Below are 23,293 nucleotides of genomic sequence, written 5' to 3' on the forward strand. Positions count from 1 at the left end.
ATGCCCTCAAATTTAAACCCCAAAAGGGTACACAAGGAAGGGGGGTGAGAAACCTAACAGCATCGTGTAACCAACCCAGAACATCTACATTTATGGTAGGTACAAAACTGTACTATGTTCATGAAATTGCATGACTGCAGTAATTACAGCATATATGAAAGCCAAAGCTATGTATAGTATGGTAGGTATTATCTGAAGGAGGTTGAGCTTAATGCCCCACAAAACTGCAGTGGCAAAGCTGCTCTAGTTTCTGAGTATGAGGCAGATGGTAATGCTTTTTGAAGGTATGTACAGAACTCCAAGTGGCTGCCTCAAGATGATCTTGGTTAGCACTCCTCATGGGGAAAGTAAGGCTGTAAAATGTGGCTGCCCTAGTGGAGGAAATGATGATACCAGTAGCAGTTTAGTCCCAGATGGGGAATAACAAAAGCATTGCAGTGTGACAGGGAGTGGAAATGGTGGGTCTAGTTAGTTACTTCCCTCCCTGTAGTACAGCATAGGAAGGGGAGTGGAGTTGATTGTTTCTGACAGCTTGGTTTCTGTCCAGTATCCCTTATGGCTGCCTATGGATATCTAAAGAGAGATGAAGCAGCCTCTCTCCCCTCTTTTTTGAGGATTAGAGTAGAGAGAAGGTGGATGGCCTGGCCTGGGGCTACCCTACCTAGATACTACTTTAGGCATAAGGGGAGTTGTACTGCAGGGAACCCCTGTCCCTGATGGATATGAGGAATGGCTGCACACATGAGGGGGCCTGTAACTACAGATACCCTCGAAGCTGAAGTGATGGCCAAAGCTGTTTTATTTTTTAAATATTGTAATTCTAATTCAGCAGCGGTTCAGGTGGGTTCATGTCAATTTTGTGTCAATTTTCCAAGGTCCCAGTCTGCTGAGAAGCTGGGAGTGGGAGGGAGGATGAGAATAGTTTAGCCCTCGAGCTGTAGAGGCATGTAGAGGGGTGTGAGTCCTTAAAGGAGGATCCATGTGAATTCTGGATAGTGCTGGGGGCAGTAGAGGCATTGAGGGAAAAGGAAAGTCCACTTATAAGTTTCAGTTAGGTACTATGGAAGTAGAGGCAGGTTTAATTTTCTAGGATCCTGTCCTCTTTCTTCATTCCAACAACAAAACGCTTCCATTTCTTGAATGCCTGTCCTTAGTGCTTGTTTCCAACAGCCTAGCCTCCACCATGACATCTGACTGTGAGAGTGCTTGAAACTGAAGTTAGGTTTTTCCAATTTTCCTGAACTGTGAGTTTTCAATGAGGAGTGCGTTTGAAATTGTTCTCGCCAATCAGGCCACGGAGAGTGTGTGTTAGCTGCTTGTTAAAGTGTCATTCAATGTTGTCTCTGTTGTCTAGAACAATCAGTATCATCCTTGGCTTGTCTCAAGTTGTCCATCTTGCTTTTGGGAAGCACGTCCATGTGGGTGAGGAATGCATACTTGCCAAAAGCAACCCATGTGAATGAAAAGCCATGGTGGAAGGCCACTTTTGGAAGGTCCTTGAGCAAAACAATTAATTGATGATTTTTGTTTGAGGCAAAAGGTTGAGCAAAAGCCTTATGTCTTAGCCTTCCAATGTGGGAAATCGCTCATATGCAGCGTCCATTAGTAGCTTCTGTCAGATGCCTGCTCCAAGGTGTCTGAGCCAGAGTTTCCATTTGTGTTGTCAGACTCCTGGTGTACAAGAGTTTGTCTTTCCTTCAAGGGGTTCCCAGGAGTCATCCCAAATAGTCATGGTTAATCTGAATGAGTTAGGTATGTGTGATACGTTTTATGTACCACATTAAGCCATGATTGTCTGTTCTTATGAGCAAAACATTCTTTACATTGATGTCTCTGAAGCTTGGATTTTTGTGATTACCTTACTCAATCTTTTTGATTGATGTGAAGGTGCTTTTCTGTTTGTGTTGTCTGCCCTGAATGCACCTGTATCCTTCATGTCGCCCCAGGCCAATCTAGCGGCTTTCTGTTGTGGTTGTGGCCTTAAGGCTTTGCATGCTTGAGGGAGGCCTTTGTTTACTTTTGGTACTTGGGAGCACCATGAATTTTGTAGGCAGGGGCAGATTAGTGTGGGATCTCGAATAGCTGTGACTGTGTTGAGACCAGGAATTTTTAGGTACCATTGAAATTCCTCATGTGCCAGTTTGCACATGGATTTAGAAAGAATGCAAGATGCCATGAATCCCAGAGTACATGGATTTTCCTTGCAGAGCCTGGGGCACTTTCTGGCAGTAAAGTAGTAAGTTTTAGTGTGCCCTGTTTTTCTGTTTGTAGGTGCTTGTTCTGGGTGTGTTGTGTCAAGTTTTTTTTCTGTTGGGGTGTTTTTCTGAAGAGGGTGTTTGTTTTGATTTCTCCTTGTGTGTGTATCCCAGAAGAAAGCAGCCTGTCGTGTCACCCATACCAGATATTCAGCAAGCGGTTGCTGTCCTTGGATCAGACGGTGGTCAGATAGTATCCCTCGAAGTCTTCCCCTTGCAGTCTCTGCAGTATGGGCAGACTGACCATAGGCTTGGTGAAGATACTCTGAAGCATGATAGATGAAGCCAAGGCAAATGCAGAGAATTGATAGTGACTTGAACCTGCAAGAAATCTGAGAACTCTTCTGCTGCTTTGTCTGATTGGCACATGCAGGTATCCTCCCTTGAGGTCCAATATTGCAATATGCCTTGTATGGGAGAGGAGGAAATGCTGTAATGTGAGCATCTTGAATTGAGGCACTAGGAGAGGAGAAATGTTGAGAATTAAGATAGAGTCAGAATGGTCTTCAGTTGCTTCCTTTTCTTTGCACAAGCTCTTGAATGAATGTTTGGAAACCTTCCTAAAACTGGGAGCTTTAGGTACCTTAGCATATTTATTTAGGTACTTTTTGTAGTTGTGTTTTAGTTCTTGCCTCTACCCTTTGATTTTGTGGTAGGTTTTCATTGCCTCTCTTTTATTGGAGTGTTTGAATGAAATTTACATAGCCTGTGTTTATTATGTTTTTTGTTTGTTTGTCTGTTGTGACAATTTGCACAAGTGCTGCCAGTAGTGCCCCAAAGGTGCCCAAAGGTGCTGCCAGTTTGGCATGGAAAATGATGGAAATGGGGAGTCATTGACTTTGCTTTCTGTACTTTGTTGCACTATTGGTCACCACTTCTTGGTGGTAGGTCCTCCTCTCTGTCTGCCCCTTTTGTCCTTGTCCCATTCCTCTGCCCATCCCCTGCCTTGTATCTGTTGTTTGGGCTTGGTCAGTGGTTGGAAAGGGTTTTTTTTTGGCCAATTCCTGCTGAACCTTGGCTGAACCTTGACAAAACTTTGACAGTTTGCATAGATTTTGCTTTTTCTAAATTTTCTCTAAAAATATCCTCAGCATTACCACCAAATGAAGCATTATATGTAAATTTTTTCTAGGAATTTTTGCTTTCACCTGATTTGTTAAGATTTGTTCGCATAGCCATTGCATGTCTGCTCCAGTGGCTGACTGATGGCTGGATCTGCTGAGGCCTCTGACGTGCATGTGTACCATGTGCTTGCCCTTGCTTGCCACTTGCTGCATCATATGCATCAACTCCTGCAAATCTTTTAATCTAGTTTGTTTGTGTTTAATTTTGTTTTGTTTTAATTGTGATAATTTTGCTTTTAATTAATCAATCATGTATTGCAAAGGGCACCCTCATGGCAAGGGTGGCGGGTGGCAAAACCTCTTTCCCTTTCCCCTAGTGATCTGTTTCAAGGTAGTGGGTTCGTGGATTCTTGGCCTTAGCGTGGGCCTAGGGCTTCCCCTTGGGGCTCTGAGAAATGGTTTCAATACAGGCATTATGGCATGACTGATGAATAGAGTAATAACTCATAGTAGCCCGGCTTGACTGGTGCAGGAGGCAAGAGAAAATCAGTTTAAACAGGCCATCGTATACATACATCCAAAACCAAAAAAACAGGAGGAATAGCCAGAGGTCTATGCTGAGGTAACCAGAGGAACTCCCTCAGCCTTGCACTCTTCAGGAAATCTTTGGCTTCAGTTCCCAGTGTTTCTCAGGAGGTGTAAAAGTCCCAAAGAGGAAAAATCCTCAGGGGGATACAGAGGGGGATGCTGCTCTGCATCCGAATCCTCAAAAGAGAATAAGACAAGACTTCATTCAGTAAATGCTCTGATAGATGGAATCTTGGTCAGAGGGGGAGAAGGAGAATCCTCCTACTCTCCTCTCTTGTCGGAGGGGCCTGTGAGCCTCTGATATCCTCTCAGGTCTTTCAGCCCATTTACAAGCATGTGCTTCTTAAGTGGGCTAAGAGGCAGGGCATGAGAACTGTTGAGGAGGATGGCTAGCTGATTTGCTTGGCTTTTTTGCCTTGATGGAGGAAGATGAGAAGATAGATACACCATGAGTGGAACACAGTGTATCCACATCCACATTGGTAGGTTCGTTCGAAGGGGGGGCTAGTAGAGTAGTCTAGGACTGAAGAACAAGGACTCAGGTACAGAAGACCCGTGTCCCCGGTGTAAAGTCCGACGCAAGGAAGGGAAAGTCATGCTCAGAACCGGCCCGCGATGGAAGCTGAGTGGAAGTGGGGTGGGAATTCAGAACCCGCGGATTCTGACCTGGCCGGTCTTTTCTTTGCGTTTCTGGACATAGCGGTAGTCCGGCGTCCCAGCGACATTTATAAGTCCATTTTTTTCCAAAGTGTTGGGGCGAACGCCGCCCGGCGGCGATAGTCGATAGTGCTGAAGGAAGCAAAAAGCACAAAAAGCGGCGTCGTGGTCTGGGCCCCAAGCAAGGTATGCAAAGGAATGGGAAATTTATCACATTATTTGCTTCCCACAAGAAATACAATTATTAACTTTTTTTCGACATCGGTCTGGGGAAAGAAAGGTTCTAGCAAAGTGCAAGCTTAATGAAGAGACTTCGAATGAAATTCTTCGTAAGCTGGCGACCTTCGACCAGGCACTTGCTAACTCGAGACTTTGGCACCGCTCTAAAGAAGATGCAAGAAGAGCCATGTCTTTTTGTGTCTTTTTTATCAGCCTTCCTGACAGAAGCGTACGACAGCATAACACAAACAGCCCGACTTGACAGAGACTGATTACGGCGCCGACCGAGGGACCGCCTGACGGCTGAAAACCCATATGTAATTACTGCAGCTGTAATGCACGATGAACATCTGGCATCCAACCAGAAAGTATAACAGCTGGTTTGTAAGCAAATGCAGAATGAACACTCATCACAATAGTTATATGAAGTACTATAGGCAAATGAAAAACAGGATACATACTGGAATTTTCTGATAGGTAGCCTCTGGTGTTAAGAACCATCAGAACAAGCAAAGATCCAACATTTTAACTGTTTCTACCAAAAGCCTCCCAAGTTCATAATATTACACGTTTCAGCTACTATTAGAAAGAATAAAAATCATTTACATCATTGTGCCTTAATTGTAAAAGCAAGTTTTTTTTTTTAAATCAATAACAGAATACATATTTTGTATGGCTGGATTTACATTTCACCCAATTGTCGATATAGCTACATATGTATCACCAGCCATTATGAATATTACCACTCAGGAAAATTGCCTAGAATTTAATTCAAACTTATTTTATCATTCTAGGACACTCACCTTATATAGTTTAGGGTCAAAGGGGAACCAAAGCCTGTTATGGCACATAATGGGTGTTTAGCAGAAAAACTGTAACTAGACAGGTTGTCACACTATCACAAAACACATACATAATGGACTCAACACCCATTGCCAATTTATTTAGTTTACCATCAAGTTCACCTACACTATATGTCACTGGAATGCGGGAGAAAACTGAAGCACAGAGCAAAAACCCATATGGACAAAGCAAAAGTCACGCAGACTCTTCAAAGTCAGGAACTAAATGAAAGAACCAACCACTGTGAGGCAGCAATGATGGCCATTGCTCCTGAATGATTATCACCTCACAGTTTCAGTTTACACAAAAAAGGCATGCGGCACATCACCTTTAAGTGCAAAGTCCTATTTCCTTAATGATCTTCACAGTACCAAATTCATCTAATAGCACACCACCTAATGTAGGTGGTACAAAAAAGCAATTCTCTTTGACTTACCTTCAGGAATAAGGTGTCATCAGTGTTGAGTTCTTGCTTTGTTACAGAGATTGCACCGGAAAGACAGGTAATGTCTTCAGTAATTTTTTTAATGTCTTCCTCCATTTTTTGCATTTTCTTTTCCTTCTCTTTTCTAAGATCAGCTAGCAAGGATTCCTCTTCACTGTACAAAAACTGATGGAGCTTCCCTAGTTGATCCTGAATTTCTTTTTCAGTTTGAGCCTCTTGTTCCTAAATGCATAAAACAAGTTACTGACTCTCTAATAAAATACAACAATTGCATCAGTGAGTATGGGCAATTTTTTTCTTAAACAAGACAAGCTGCAAGAATGACTCTCCACTCAAGCATCAACTCAATTTTTTTAGTACTACTCCACAAAATACATAACAAAATGAGATTTACTGTATCAATATGTCATCAACAATCCATTTCTGAATAGATATTCATTCATACATACAAAGACTAAATCATTCCATTACAACAAAGAGTACGAATTCACATTCAAGTAATCTTAAAAAAAAAACAATGTTAGCTTTGACCAATAAATAGTGATGGTTATATTTTAACCTATAAAATACCAACATAATTTACTTTTTTCTTCATCCAGGATAGTAAAGTTGTGTAAAAACTTACCATAACAGTAGATGTCCCACTAACTACTGTTGCAGTAGTCCAAAACAGACTATTTTTTTTACCATTGACGTCTGGCTGGGTACCAAGCCTTAACCATCCCTTGACTGTACACCCGACATATGACCTCAGCTCACAATCATATGGGTATACAGATGGACATACGAGTGCAAGCATATGGGTATACAGATGGACGTACGAGTGCAGATCCTCAGCTATCACCAAGCCAGCAGCCGGAAGACCTCTGAAACAGGTCAGCTAGTAGGTGTCAAGAAGGGGATGAGAGGAGCCCCTTCGGTCCAACAGTCCTGCAAACAGGGCAGTAAGGGACAGAGAAAGATGCTATCCAAAAGAGGGAAGGAGCGCATGAAGGAATACTGCAACAGTGATCAGTATGAGCTCTACTGCTATGGTAAATTCTTACACAACTGAACTATGTGCCGACGGAGATTACTGTTGCAGTATTCCAAACACATAGGTGACTCCCACAGCCCAAGGGAACAAAAGCAAGGATGGTTAATAAAGAAAGAAAATGGCCAAGAGTTCAAACAGAGCTGAACTAGTGAAGGCACTTCTGGATATTGAAAATTATGTACTGTTTAGTGAATGTGTACAGAAGACCAGGTGTCAGCTTCCAGGATTGTCCAGGAATCAAACCCTTTGTAGAAGGCTCCCTAGGATGCCACTGCCCTAACAGAGGGAGATCAAGGGCAGGTGGGCAAGGATTTATCACTGTGCGAATACCAAAGCAGATAGACTTGGAGATCCAGCTTGCAATGGTTTGTTTAGATACTAGCTAGCCCAGTTTGGAGTCCATGAATGAGAAAAACTGTTGGCCTGACTTTAGTTTTATCCAATTAAAATCAGGATTTAGTTTTATCCAAATAAAATTTCAGCTGTCTGTGTACATCTACGAAGTGCAGGAGTGTCAACCCCCCTCCTCTGGGCTGGGAAAGAAAGGCAGGTTGATGGCCTGGTTGTGGGCCATCTTGCTGACCACCTTAAGGAGGGGTTAACCCACAGGGAAAGCATGTCCTTGTGAAAAATAAGAAAGGATGAAATGGCTATGAGTGTCTGAAGTTCCGAGACTCTCCTAAAAGAAGTGAAGGTCAGTTGCAAGATAGATTTCCTGGTGCAGAATTTGAGATCTGATGAAGCAGCTGGTTCAAATGGTGGCAGAGTGAACTTTTCCAGTATGAAGCTGGGGTCCCAAGGAGGGGGCACGGGCTTCCTTGGAGGCCTTAGATGCAGTACCTGTTTTAACAATTGTTTGACCACAGGCCTGGACATAACAGGTGGACTGAGGAGAAGACAAGCAGAGATGCCTGATAGGTGACCTCTGATGGAAGAATAAGCCAGACCTATCTTCATTGAGTTCCACACATGTACTTTAAAATAAGAAAAACCTCTGATTTAGTTGGGCCAAGAAGAGAAATCTCTTCCATTTGGCTATGTAGGATTTTTAAGTGGTGGGTCTCCTTGCTTCCTGGAGAACCCGCAGTACTTCCTCTGAAAACTGCTGCCTGAAAGGGATTAGAACCATGTCATCCATATGCTTAGGTTTAAGGGTGACAGATTCGGGTGAAGCAGTTATCCCTTCTGCTGTGTTATGAGATCCACCTTATGTGGTAGGTTGTAGTGATTGACCCTAGCTAGATGAAAGAGTAGGGGGAATTAATGCTACCTTGGCCAAAAGGCAGTCACTAGTAAGGTTATTGTTTTTTTCTTTCAGGACTTTTAGTAATATTTTTTGGAATTAAGGGGAGTGGAGGGAAAGCACAAAGAAATTTCCTGTCCACTGGAAGTTGAATGCATCTGTTCTCTAGGTTGAAGGGCATGGAGTCCTAGTGCAAAATAGGGAAAGTTGCCTGTTGCTCTTGGAGGCAAATACATCTAAGGTTTTCCCCAGCTGTACAGAATGTCCAGGAAAACCTGTCTGTTTAGCATCTGTTCGTGAGGATCCCTGATGGATGTGCTTAGTAAGTCTGCTAGAACACTGTCACATAATGGGATGTACACAGCCAGTAAGGACATGTTCCTCTGGTTAGCTAGGTTTCAAGAAATTGAGCTTGTCTGCATATTGGTATGATCTGGTCCATCCTTCCTTTTTTTTTACCACATGACAATGGTGTTATGTATGAATATTCGAATACAGTTTCCAAATATGTGAGAAAACCTAAACTGCTTGGATGAGGGCCCACATCTCTTTCAGGCTGACATGTGCTTTCTTCTGTTTGGGCTGCCATTTGCCCTGGCCTCTGTGGATGCCTGGCCAGGCCCCCTCAGGCCTTGTCTACAGCTTGTGTACATCGCCTGAGCTGGAGTTTGTGATTTGAAGGAAGTCCTGGACCAAGATTCACTTGGGCCACCTACCATGACATCTCCTTTTTGAGACAAGGAATGAGGAGAATCTTTGTGTCTAGAGGATGTGTGTGTGTTGAGATCATACTGTTTTCAGGTACCACTAATTTTTTTTCACATGAAATCTAGTAGAGGGAGCACTTGGAAGGTTGCTGCCATGAAAGCCAGGGCTCTTAAAAGTTCCCTGGCTGAGCATATATCAAGGGAGGAGACGGAGAGGAAGTAAGAGGCAAGGCTTTGCATCTTCCATTAAGGAAGGCATGCCTACATCTTTCTTGGTGCCCAATCTAAAGCCCAGGAACACTAGGTCCTTAGTGGGTTGAAGGAAGGACTTTTTGTAGTTGATGATGAACCCCAACCGCAAGAGGAGGTTGAGGCTGAACTGGAGGTGCTGCAGTAAGGTTTGCAGTGACATAACCTGAATCAGCAGATCATCCAAGTAAGTGAAAATCTGAAATCTCTGAGTTTGGCAGAAGGATATCACTGGTGATAGACACTTTGTGAACACTCTTAGAGCTGTGAGAAGCCCAAAAGGCAAAGCAGTAAACAAAGTGAGATGAGTCAATATAGAATCTTAAAACAAAGACTGAGAAGGTCACACAGGAAAAAACAATCAGTAAAAACTAAATGAAAACTCCAGCCAAGCTATAACTTCCACTGAGTGACCTCTCAAACCTCTTGTATCAGAGGCACATGGGATATATGCAAATGACCCTTATGAACATCAGTTGCTTGCTGACCGCACAAAAGATTCTTGTCTAAGGGTGACTCAATGAGCTTGGCTTTGACGTCCTCTGGCACAGGCTGATTGTGCAACCATGCATACCTGCAGTTGACAGTAGCAGCTGCTCTGGAACAAGCCACCACAGCATCTTAGCTACATTTTATACAGTGAATGACCACCTGAGCCCTTCAAATGCACCACTACCTTGTTCACAGTGTTGAAGACAGACAACAGCTACATGGTCACCTGGGTCTAGTAGGCAGTAGCTCTGAAAGCCACAGTAGAAGTATAGTCCTTCTATCCCCCCTATCCATGGCTCTAGTCTCTTTACCTGAAGGGAGGGCACTGGCATTGGGGAGCAATTTAGAAGGTTTGTCAGAGAAGTGACACTGCAGATGGGTCTTCCACAGGGTTCTAATACAGGGTAAGTTAATCAGGAACTTTGTAGAACCTGTCTGGCCTTTTGGAAGCACAAGGCTGTAAAAATAGACTGGAAAGCATCAAAAAAGGCCTCCAAAACTAGAGGGACAGTTGAAGAAGTAGGACTGCCCACTTCCAAGAGATTGTACAACCTTTTCTGAACCTCTGAAATTTGTCTAGCCTATAAAATGTTTCATCATGTTTAAAACAAACAGTCTCCCGAAAAGAAGACTCCTCCAAAGGCGAGTCAGAAGAGATGGGGTCTTCAGCATCTGAAGGAACTTGACTAGTGGAGTGGATATGAGAGGAGTAAGCCAGAGAATGGTCACAATTAGAGGCATCTTCCTCTTCAGAGAACGATGAATCAACAGTAATTTTCTGAGGGGTAGGAGAGGGTGGGGGTGCAGATTAAGAAGGTGGCTTCATAGCAATAATGGTTTTGGGCAGACCGTGACAGAGGTCCATCCACTCCTCAAGATGGAGGAAAGTACAGTTGTGTACACTTACCATAAATGTAGATGTTAGAGTGTATTCACTGCTGCAGTCATTACATTTGGGTTATCTGCTTGCAGGTAGCCCTCAGCCGGCCTGATTATCAAAGTCTTGGGTCCTGCATCAGTTGCTGTCTCATCTTCCATGACGTCAGGTAGTCAGGAGTATAAAGCATGCAGCCGATGCCATTACATCAGTTTTTCTTGCCCCAGATGTCAGGTGCCCCCATAATGGGAAGTAATTATATATAAGGTTACACCTCCAACAAAAGGCAAATACAACGGAAAGCTTAAATACAGTAAACAAGAAGAGAGGTATAGTCAATAGAAGTCAGGGGGCTGGAGGGAGGGTAACCAGGACTGCAACAGTGAATACACTCGAACATCTACATTTATGGTAAGTGTACACAACTGTACTATGTTCTTCATGTTTTACTGTTGCAGTCATTACATTTGGGTAGATTCCCAAAGCTAAGGAAGGGAGGAGGCAATTAGAGAGCATTAGGACCAGCTATTAGGCCCTGCAAGACTGCAGTGGCAAAACCAGCTCTGGAATATTAGAAAAAATTGGCAAGTGGTAATGCTTGGTGAAGGTATGTACAGAACTCCTGGTAGCAGCTTCTAGGATGTCCCTGGTAGGAACACCTCTGAGAAAGGCTGTAGAAGTAGATGCAGCCCTGGTGGAATGGGATCTTATCCCCTGTGGGGTAGGTTTTCCATGGTGCTTATAGCAGAAATTAATGCAATGGCCTATCCACTTAGAAATGGTTTGCTTTGAAATGGCCTTCCCCTCTGCCCCTGCAGCAAAGGCAACAATCAGCTGTGAAGTTTTCCTGAGAGGCTTAGTCCTGTCCAGATAAAATCGAAGTTGTCTGTTCACGTCCAAAGAGTGCAGTATTCATTCTCCTTTGTTCTGTGGATTAGAAAAGAAGGTTGGCAAATGAATGGACTGACTAAAGCTGTCCTTGATACAACATATCATCTAAAAGCAAATCTATTTTTGGTGACTAATATTAATTTCACTGATACTACTCTCTGTGTAACTGTCACCCATCAACATGTTCATCATCATATTAATGAAATAAAATATGAATTTTTAAAAAATCCTTTTCCAGTAGTTAGTAGTATTTTTGGTATTCCAAAACTACATAAAGGCCTTAATAATATTCAATTTAGGCCGATAGAATTTTATTAGTCAGTTTTTAGATCAACATATGCAAAAGGGTTTAAAAGTATTTGAATATATAACAAAAGATTCATGGAGCTTTTTGGACAAAATAACAGGGTTAAGTATTAATGATGATACCATGTTCTGAACCATTGATGTATGTAATTTATTCACTGTTATTCCCCATGATATAGGTCTGAGTTGGTTAGAAACTCAATTAATTAAAACTAAGTTGTTTGATCAAGACCAAGTGAATGTTTTTATAACACTTATGGAAGTTGTATTACAAAATAATTATATTTATTTTGATGGGCATTTTTTTAAACAGGTAACAGGAGTAGCTATGGGAGCAGCATATATGCAAATTATATCATGTCTTACTGGGAACAGGAATTTGTTTTTACATCCATCTATTATAACTATATTACACAATACATATGCTATTTGGATGATATCTTTATTGTATAGGAAAGGTAGTTGTGAAACACTTGATGCGTTCATTAATTATATTAACAATACTGTTATTTTTTTTAAATTTACATACAATTTTAGTAAGGATAGTATTTCATATTTGGATGTAAATTTAACCATCGATAGGGTCAATAATTGTTTTAAATCTGATATTTTTAGGAAAAGTACATTTTCTAATTCTTATCTGGATTTTTATACTGGGCACCCATACCATCAAAAAAGAGCCATTATTAAAGGGCAAATGGTAAGAGCAGCTAGAATGGTGAGTGATAGTGATGCATTTATACAGGAATTAGATTTTATGATCACTACGTTTAAGAAAAGGGGTTACCCTGATGAATTGTGTAATAACAAGTTGTACATAAAAGGAAGACAGGGTTATATCAGGCTATACTCAATATGAATCAAGGTAATAATGGAAAAAAGGATGAAAATATGTGTAAAATTTAATCATACTGAGAATTTAATTTTTGTGATCACATACAGTCAAGATGTGGAATGGTTTATGGCGATGGCTGAGAAAAATTGGGGTTTCCTGATATTAGACAAATATGTGAATACAAAATGGGGGGGTCCCCAAGTTTGTTTTTCGTAAAGATCAATCTTTTAAAAAATTTTACAGAGAGTGTCAGAGTTAAAAGTAGACCTAGTATGAAGAGAATTTGGCAATTTTAAATGTGGAAGGTGTAGTACATGTAAGCTTATTATGGTTACTACGGATTGTGTAAGAGTTAACTGTATAATGGTCCACCTTTCAGGAGATTTTAATTGTTATACACAAAACGTGGTCTATATTGCACAATGTCAAAAATGTCCCACTTATGTGGGAAAAACATCCAGATATTTTAGAGAGAGAATTAGGGAGCATGTACTGGATATAAAACATGGTAAAGCCACTAATGTGGTGGCTAGACATATTTTAGCTAATAAAGACCATGAATTTAAATTTTGTATAATTCAGCAGGTCAAAAAAGATTTACAGGGTAAGGTATTAGATATTCGCCTTGATGTATGTGAACTGAAGTGGCAGTTAAGGTTAAATGCCCTAATTAGTCCGGGCATCAACGAAAATATTAGTATAGCCCCTATTTTAAAGTTAAGGCATATTTTAGGATGAATTTATTATGTATATTTCGTTATTGTTCACTAATTTATATATATAAAAATTAAAAAAAATTTTTTATAAGGATTTCTTTATCAAAATTTAAGTGTATGTAATGCTTTAGGGCAATTTATTCAGTTTATTCACAACTACCAGTAATTTATAATGTTTGATGCAATTAACAACGGCTCAAAGTAGTGTAATTGTAATATATATTTTTATATTTTGCATATTGTGGATTTATTTCATCAGTGTATACAATTTAGGGTTTCCACCTTTCATTTAATGAGATGCAATGTGGCTCCTTGAAGTGTGATTTTAATGAAATTAGTAGAAGGCTTGTAATGAAGTCATTTTAAATTAATTGTTTCAATGAAGTTATTAGTGAATAATGACATTAAATTAGTGACGCAAGAGTTGGTTATTTAAATGTGAAGTTGATTTTGCTCATTGTTCTTAAGAAGTCCTTTTTGAGAGGATGAAACCTGGGTTAACGTGTGTATTTGTGTTTTCTGGTTGCTGCTAATAAAATGTCTGGTTTGACTTCTACTTTCCTTGACAGCATAGCAAGAAAAAGGATCCCCAACGGGGTACTTAGCTATTTTTGAAGACTTCGGTTCTGAAACTCGAAAACAAAAATTTCAGGAGTCGGCCGACTGGCACTTGCGAACTGCTTCTGCTTTGGGCACCGCACGGCAAGAATGACTGATGTAATGCCGTCAGCTGCATGCTTCATACCCCTGACTACCTGACGTCATGGAAGATGAGACCGCAAACGACGCAGGACCCAAGACTTTGATAATCAGGCGGGCTGAGGGCTACCTGCAAGCAGATAACCCAAATGTAATGACTGCAACAGTGAAACATGAAGAACATGTGAAGGAACATATTTTGTCTTTTGTCGCTTTTCCTTTGGTGTGATGTCCACTTGAATGAAGCAGAGTGGCTCAGATCCCCGACGAACTTCAATTAACATTCTGGGAACCTCCTCCCAGACTAATATCTGCAGGATGCCTTTTGGCCTCTCCAAAATGATGACTTGCAGTTCCTCCTCCTTAGCAGAAGTGGTTTCTTTAGTTGTATGACCCTCTTGATGTCACACCCACCTTAGGCAGTTTGCGGTTGAGGGCATCAGCGGTAGAGATGGATGTACCACAGGTTCTGTAATCTCAGCGGGTACACTGGAATCTGAAAGGGAAGACTGTCAGGCCTAGACCTCTGGAGTCTGGAGTCTTTTCTTGTGAGATTAAAGTATGTCCACAAAGTTCGGAATCTGCCATCTTCTTGATGTAAGGAAAGGCGACCCTCAACTGCCTCCAGAGGAAGACAATCCGAATTCCTTTGAGGAGTGCTGCAAGGATTTACCAGAGAAGCAATCCCTGAAGCCCTGGTTTTGCGGACCATTCCTGCCTAGTGAATGGCATCTTCCACTGAAGCTCCCCCCTCTGCCCCTGAGGGAGCTCCCACCACATGTGTCCTGAAAAGGCCCTTGGGATGTTTTGAACTATATTTTCCCACTAACCCTCGGATTCTTTGAAAAGGATTGCTGGGGAGTGGAAAACTGTATGCCCACAGCAGAAAGGGCCTTTATATTCTTTTCACACCGGGATAGTGTTTCTCTTACTTTTGGGCCAAACAGGGGATATCTGTCAGGGCGCACTGATAAATGAAGCCTTGAATGATTCCGCGTGCCTCCTAATGGTGACACCTGAATCTGCCACCCTTATAGCCCCTTTGGCTGCACGAGCAATGAGCCTCACTGATGCGTTATAGACACAGACTCCAGGGTGGCCAACTGGGAAGCGATCGTGTTCTGGAGTTCCTCATAAACGGCTCCTGCTAGGGTATCTAATTATTCTTTGACTGGATCCCTTTGAAGTCTGGTAAAATGTGCTAAATAATTCAAAGACCTAAAGGTGAAGGTCTATGAGGAGTAAACCCGGTTTCCAAATCTATACATCACCAGAAGCTCTCTTGTAAGGTGGATGGATAAAGGAACTCTCCTCAGCTAGTCCCTTCTTCATGGCTGCCACCACAACCATGGCATCAACTGGTAATCCTTTTCCCCAAAAGGGTTTGTCTTTAGGTGTTAAGATTTTGTCTTGTCTCTTGGGAATGGGTCCTACTGTGTCAGGAGACATCCATGCCCATTGAGCAATCTACTGTACAACATTGTCAGCGGGCAGAATCACCCAAGAGGTAGAGGGCTGGGAGCCGAAAACCTGCAGGTACACTGACTTCTCAGGGGAAGGGATTCTGGGACTTCCAGTCACCCCTCTGTTTTAATATTTCCAGGATATCTCCAAAAGAGATATCAATTCGGGATGACTTTGGGGGCTCCTCACCTTCATCAAAATCGGTGTCCTCTTTGACTGATTCCTCAGGAGAATCCAAGTGTTTCCTCTTACACAATCTCATCTTAGGGACCTCCTCAGTGGGGTGCTCTGGGGAGGTATCAGAAGAGGACAGAAGTGATATCCGTGGATCCTGAGGCTTTGGCTTCTGCTGTCCCAACGGGAGTGCTGATTGAACATCTGAATGAGAGGACAAAAGGGGAAGGGGCCGACTGTTTGACAACAGCAGTCCAGGCTCTCTCCATGGCCTCGAAAGCTGGACCCCCTAGGAGGGAAGGGAGTCTGGAACCAAGAAAGACAACGTTGGGACCAGTGCCACTCCACGCTCCGATAAGACAGCTCCCGAGACCTAAGCTGGAACCAAGCTGCTCTGTGCCAAAGCCCCAAGGTGCAGTGAAGGCTCTGAAAACACAACAGCCAAATCTCACCCCTCGGAGCCGACAAGACAGCTACGGCTCTGAGAGGTCTCTGGTTCTGACTGGATTGAAGACCTCACAGCAAAAACTGGCACTGAGGAAAAAAGTCCCCAGAACCAAAGCAGTCAGCAATGGAAGGTTCAAAGCCAATGACTCTGAAACTTTCGACAAGTCAGAGGAGGAACAAAGGGTGGGGTCAAGGAAGGTTCTGCCCTGAGGTGGTCAGAGCCAAAGAAATAGCTGACAGCCCTCTCACCCAGAGAATTTTATTAACCATCCTCTCCACATCGTCTTCTGTTAAACATTTGGTGGAGCGGGTAGACATCACCCAGGGAGACCTAGGTCTTTTCAAGTAAGGGAGAAGGCAATCTGTCTGAGAAAGGGTCGATGGGCAGAGAATATACAGTCCTAGGTATAGATGTGAAGGATTCGTCCAGTTTGGATGTTGGAGCCCAAGTGGTCGGAACAGACGAAGAGGTCAGATCTTGGGATCTCGACACCGAGAAATCTAACAATCTGTGCTCAAGGAGTAGATGCCAAAGGTTTCAGCATCAAAACAGGCTTAGTTGGAGCCAAGAGGACATTAGTACCGAAACCTCTGTGTAACAGATGGACGGTTCCAATGCCAAAAGAGCTGCCGATTTAAATTGGTTTGCTGCTAGTGTCTCAGGAGTACTCAGCACCGACAAACTTCTTTTCTTTTGTTTCTCCATAGTCTTGGAAGATGACGGAGAAAATACATCAGTCTTGGCTTTTTCTACTCCAAGTAAGGTCTCACTGAAGGCAGAGGAAGAATACCTTTCAGGATTACATTGTTATATCTTTTGATGAGGACCCTATGGCTAAAACTGTGGCCTGCTGAACAGTCCTCTTGCAAATGAAGAGGACCTAAGCAGAACACACACACAGATGATGGGCATCAAAAGTTGGAATTTTGTGGTTGCATTTTTGACACCTCTTGAACCCTGCTGGAGGTTTAGGCTCATCTGCCATAATAGAAAACTCACAACAGAAAGCACAAACATTCAATCACACGTACCAAAGAGGAACTGTCAAACAAACACCCAAAGGAAGACAGAACAGACTCTTTTTTTTTTTTTTTTTTTTTTTTTTAAAGACCATCAACGATGATAGTGTAAATACACAACTGTGTACAATGGAGAAAGGAAGATAAAATAAGAGGGACTATCAACAACGATAGTGGGAAATATACCGAAGTGTATGGGCAGAGGAAAGAAAGATAGAAAGACTATCCATGATGACAGTGGGAAATATATGTACAGGCATGGAAAAAAAAAAGCAGACAACTATGATAGTGGGAACAAGGAGAGAGAAGAGGAACTGGCAGAAAAAAGTACAGTTTTGTACCTACCATAAATGTAGATGTTCGAGGGCTATTACAGCTGCAGTAGTTACATATGGGTTTTCAGCAGCAAACGAGATCTGAGGTCCTCCAAATCAGTAAATTGGTCCAAAGTGCTGGCGTACTCTTCTGGCGTCAAGGAAGGCTAGAGTACCAAAGGACACAGCCTGAGCGCCATCTTCTTCAGTCTTTCTTGCCCCAGATGCTCCTTCAGGTGCCCCAAAGGCAATACATAAATTAGTGTGATACACAAATGTAAGCAAATAAAACATAGTAGGATAACCCAGTCAGCAGGTATGAATAGGTATTCAAACCCCAAGGTCTTACCAAGAGGGGAAGGAGGGTGGGAAACCTGTACTGCAGCTGTAATAGCCCTCGAACATCTACATTTATGGTAGGTACAAAACTGTACTATGTTCATCGTGCATTACAGCTGCAGTAGTTATATGGGTAGAATCCCAAAGCTATGTATAGGGTGGTAGGTACTATACGGAACTGGGTTGAGCTAGAATGCCCTGCAAAACTGCAGTGGCAAAGCCTGCTCTAGTTCTGTATAAAAAGGGCAGATGGTAATGCTTTGTGAAAGTATGTAGAGAACTCCAAGTGGCTGCCTCCAGGATCTCCTTAGTAGGCACTCCTCTAAGGAAGGCTGTAGAGGTGGCTGTGGCCCTAGTGGAGTGGGATCTGATACCAGTAGGTGCAGGCTTTCCATGATGAGAATAACAAAAGTGTATGCAGTGACCAATCCACTTGGAAATGGTCTGTTTAGTTACAGGTTTCCTTGACCCCCACAGCATAGGAAACTAGGAGTTGATCTGATTTTCTGAATGACTTGGTTCTGTCCAAGTAGCATTAGCTGCCTATGGATATCTAAAGAATGAAGCAGCCTTTCCCCTTTGTTTTGAGGATTAGAGTAGAAGGTAGGAAGGTGGATGGCCTGGTTTAGGGCTACTCTAGATACTACTTTAGGCATAAAGGAGGGGTTAGTGCAGGGAAACCCTGTCCTGATGGAATATTAGGAATGGCTGCACCGCCATGAGGGCCTGTAACTCAGAAACTCTACGAGCTGAAGTGATGGCCAGTAGAAAAGCTGTTTTCCAAGACAAATATTGTAATTCTGCTGAAGCAGCTGGTTCAAAGGAGGCAATGTCAGTTTTTCAGTACATAGTTAAGGTCCCAAGCTGGTACTGGTTGTTTCCTTGGAGGCCTTATGTTCTTAGCCCCTCTGAGGAACTGTCGCAGTAGAGGGTGTGAGAATAAAGGAGGATCCATGTTGTATTCTGCAGATATTGCTGAGGCATGTATCTTGATTGAGGAAAAGGAAAGTCCCTTGTTCAAAAGTTCAGTTAGGTACTGTAACATCTGAGGCAGGTTTAATTTCCTAGGATCCTGTCCTCTTTCTTCATTCCAACAGCAAAATCGCTTCCATTTTGCTGAGTAAGCTTTTCTTGTAGATGGTCTTCTAGCCTCCAAAATGACATCCTGCACTTCTTTGGAGAGTAGTGCCTGATGTGAAGTTAAGGGATTTTCCATGCAGCTAGACTGAGAGTTTTCAGCTGACTGTGAAGAGTTTTGAAATTGTTCTGCGTCAGCAGTAGAGGTGTTAGAGGCAGGGGCCACGGAGGAGTGTGAGTTAGGTTCCTCAATAGTGGATACCAATGTTGTCTCGGCCAATCTGGAGCAATCAGTATCATCCTTGGCTTGTCTGTTCTTGTTTTCAGAAGCACCTTGGGCAGCAGAGGTAGTGGTGGGAATGCATAAACTGACCAAGTTGTCCATGTGAATGAAAGGGCATCCACTTTCCAAGCCTTTGGGTGGAAGGTCCTTGAGCAAAACTTTTTTAATTGATGATTTTTGTGTGAGGCAAAAAGGTCTATGTCTGGCCTTCCCCATGCTTGAATAATCACTGTGAATACGTCTGGATGTAGCCTCCATTCGTGAGGGTCTGTCATATGCCTGCTCAGAGTGTCTGCCAGTGTGTTTTCCATTCCTGGTAGGTACTGAGCCTGGAGTTCTATTTGTCTTTCCAGAGCTAGATTCCAAAGAGTCATCGTTAATCTGCACAAGGGGTATGAATGAGTCCCTCCTTGTTTGTTTATGTACCACATTACTGTGGTGTTGTCTGTTCTTATGAGCAGCTGTCCTGGATGCAGGAAATCTCTGAAAGCTGAAAATGCCTTTATTACTGCCAGCATTTCTTTTCGGTTGATGTGAAGGTGCTTTTCTGTTTTGTGCCATCTGCCCTGAATGCACCTGTCCTTCATGTGCGCCCCCCAGGCGTAATCTGAGGCGTCTGTCGTTATGACTTGTGTAGCTTGAGGCTTGCAGAATGGGAGGCCTTTGTTTACTTTGCATGCTTGAGCCCACCATATGAATTCCTTTTGTAGGCAAGGAATTATTGGAATCTCCACTTCTAAGCTGTGACTGTGTTGAGACCATAGATTTTTTAGGTACCATTGAAGTTTCCTCATGTGCAACTTTGCACATGGGATTAGAAGAATGCAAGATGCCATGAATCCCAGAGCCTGCAGGATTTTCCTTGCAGTAAGCCTGGTACTTTTTTGCAAGCATTCTGAAGTAGTGAGATAGTTGCCCTTGTTTGTCTGTTGTTAGGTAAGCCATCTGAGTGTTTATGTCCAAGTTGGCACCCAGGAAGGTAATTTTCTGAGAGGGTGTTAGTTTTGATTTCTCCTTGTTGATGGTGTATCCCAGAGAAAGCAGTAAACGTGTCACATATGCTAGATGTTTGAGAAGTCTGAGTTTGCTGTCCGCTTGGATCAGGCAGTCGTCCAGATAAGGGTAAATTTGTATCCCTTGAAGGCGGCGGTATGCAATCACTGATGCCAGGCACTTGGTGAATACTCTGGGCGCAGTAGATAAGCCAAAGGGCAATGCAGAGAATTGATAGTGTTTTGAACCTGCAAGAAATCTGAGGTATCTTCTGCAACTTTGTCTGATTGGGACATGCAGGTATGCCTCCTTGAGGTCAATGTTACCAGCCAAAACCCTTGCCCAGCATGGGAAGGAGTTGCTGTAGTGTGAGCATCTTGAATTTTGGCACTAGAAGAAATGTGTTGAGAATGGATAAGTCCAGAATGGGTCTCCAGTCGCTTCCTTTTCTTGGCACCAGAAAAGCCTTGAATAAAAACCTTGTGCTTGTTGGTGCGTAGGTACCTTTTGTATAGCCCCCATGTTTAGGAGCTTTGCAATTTGTAGTTGTGCCTCTACCCTTTGATTTTGTGGTAGGTTTGGCATGCCTCTCATTTTGGAAGAGTGTGGAAATGAAATTTGTAGCCTCTGTTTATTATGTCCAGAATCCATTTGTCTGTTGTGACAATATGCCAATTGTTGGCAAATAGTGCCAGTTTCCCTCCCAAAGGTGCTGCCAGTTGAATTCTGCTTGGCATGGAAATGAGGGAGTCATTGAGTTTGCTTTCTGTACTGCTGTGCACTGTCGTCACCACTTCTTGGTGTAGGTGATTGCCATTGTCTGCCTCTGTAGGATCCTTGGGTTTGTCCTCTGCCCCTTCCGCGTCTGTATCTGCCCCTTTGGGCTTTGTCAGTCGTTGGAAAGGACCAGTTTTTTGATGGCCAATTCCTGCTGAACCTTGGTGGCTGAACCTGTAAGAAAGCTTTGACAGTTTGCATAGATTTTGCCTTTTCTTCCATTTCGTAAAATATCCTCAGCATTACCACCAAAAGAACATCCTTATGTAATGGTGCATCTAGAATTTTGCTTTCACTTGATCTGGAAGATTTTGTTCCCTTAGCCATGCATGTCTGCGAATGACTGCTCCAGTGGCGGCTGATCTGCTGGAGGCCTCTAGTGCATCATAACCACATTGTAAGGTGTGCTTGCCCACTTGCTCAGCACTATGCATCATATCCTGCAACTCTTTTAAATCTGGTTGTTCAGGTTGTGACATTCTTGTTTTTAATTGTGATAACAGAAATTGCTGATATCTAATCATATGAAACTGGCAGTTTAAGGCCCTCATGGCAAGGGTGGCGAGGTGTAAACTTTCTTTCCCCACCTTTGTAGAGATCTAGATTCCGTTTCGAAGGCAGTGGGTTCTTGGCCGTGGAAGCCTTAATTCCTTTAGGGCCTTGAGAAATAGTTTCAGGATCTGCATTATGGCCTTTATAGAGGAACTGATGAGAATTAGGAACTCTGTAATACCTATCCGGCTTAACAGGTGCAGGAGGCAGAGAATCAGGATTTAAACAGGCCTCCAAGTATACATCATCTAAAACCTCCAAAACAGGAGGAATAGCCAGAGGCCTATGCTGAGGTAACCAGAGGAATTCCCTGAGCCTTTTCTTGGAGTCGGAAAAATCTTGGCCTTCCCAATGGAAGTGCTCTCTCAAGGAGTGTAAAGTTTCCCCAAAGGAAAAATCCTCAGGGGGGGATACAGAAGGAATGGACTGCTCTGCATCCGAATCCTCAAAGGGAGAATAAGACTGTTCTTCAGCATCAGAATGTTCTGATAAAATGGAATCTTGGTCAGAAGGAGGAGAATCCTCCTCTACTCTGGAGTCTCTTGTCAGGAGGGGCCTGTGAGCCTCTAATAAGAGTGATCAGGTCTTCAGCCATTTTGAGCATGTGCTTCTTAGGCGTGGGCCCAGGTCTTGGGCCTTGTGAGGCAGGCCTAGAAAGTTGCTTGGCTGATTTTGCTTTTGTAAAGGCCTTGATGGAAAAGGAAGATGAAGGCCGAAATACACCATGAGTGGATGTAGATCTATCCACATTGGTGGGTTCGACATGAGCAGGTGCTTCGGTAGTAGTTTGGGAAAGGGCCGAAGAACCAGCGGTCTCAGGCACAGAAGACCCCGCCGAGGCTGTGTCGTCGGTAGTCAGGGACTGCAAAGGCGTCTCACTGAGAACCGGCCCACGTGGAGCTTGTTTCGGCGTGGTGTCGGTGGAGACCGCAGTTCTCGACTGGGTCCTTTTCTTTGCGTTTTCTGGACATAGTGGTAGTCGGAGTATCCGACGACATTTTATAGTTAAACGCTTTTCCAAAATAATGTTGGGCGTACTCCGCCCGGCTTGATAGTGCGTTTATTGAAAGTAGCACAAAGCGGCAGCCGAGGCGTCGTGGTCTGGGCCCAAACAAGGTATGCAAAGGGAATGCAAATCCTTATGCGGTATTTGCTTCCCACAAGAAATACAATTATTAACTTTTTCTGACATCGGTCTGAGGCAAGAAAAGGTTCCCCAACGGGGTACTTAGCTTTAATGAAGACTTCGGTTCCGAAATTTTTTTTTCGTAATTCAGGAGCTGGCCGACCGGCACTTGCGAACTGCTTCTGCTTCGGGCACCGCGCGGCAAAAAACACTGAAGAAGATGGCGTCGGCTGTGTCCTTTATACTCTAGCCTTCCTGACGTCAGAAGAGTACGCGACAGCAACCGGCGCCGGACCAAGACTTTGGAATTCGGCCGACCGAGGGACCGCCTGCCGGCTGAAAACCCATATGTAACTACTGCAGCTGTAATGCACGATGAACATCAAGGGTAAGCAGAAATTTAACTAAGTAGAAAAGACTGACCTGAGAAAAAAACACTTGACAATTTGCTTGAAAGCAGTTGTTGAACATGTCTGTCTACAAAAGCGGCAAACAAGATCTGAGGTAAATGAGAGAGAACCATTATGGGTAAGGGTATAGGTCGAGAATTTTTGGTCTTTGTGAGCTGTTAGTAACGGCCACAGGTCAAGGATTAAATGAAAACT

General features: G+C 43.1%; 1 protein-coding gene across 5 annotated transcripts in view; it reads right to left on the reverse strand.

Moving 5' to 3' along the window:
- LOC122793658 (zinc-binding protein A33-like) overlaps window positions 1-23,293 on the reverse strand; it is a 990,434-nt gene that overhangs the window by 540,691 nt on the left and 426,450 nt on the right. For all 5 annotated transcript variants that reach the window (XM_044061879.1, XM_044061880.1, XM_044061882.1 and 2 more), the window contains one exon: window positions 6,063-6,293. In XM_044061879.1, the coding sequence (XP_043917814.1) occupies window positions 6,063-6,293 (231 nt within the window). The remainder of the gene's footprint in view (window positions 1-6,062; window positions 6,294-23,293) is intronic.

This window comes from Protopterus annectens, chromosome 2.part0, assembly GCF_019279795.1.
Source record: "Protopterus annectens isolate FY-2018-M chromosome 2.part0, PAN1.0, whole genome shotgun sequence".
In the NCBI taxonomy this organism is placed as follows: Eukaryota; Metazoa; Chordata; order Ceratodontiformes; family Protopteridae; genus Protopterus; species Protopterus annectens.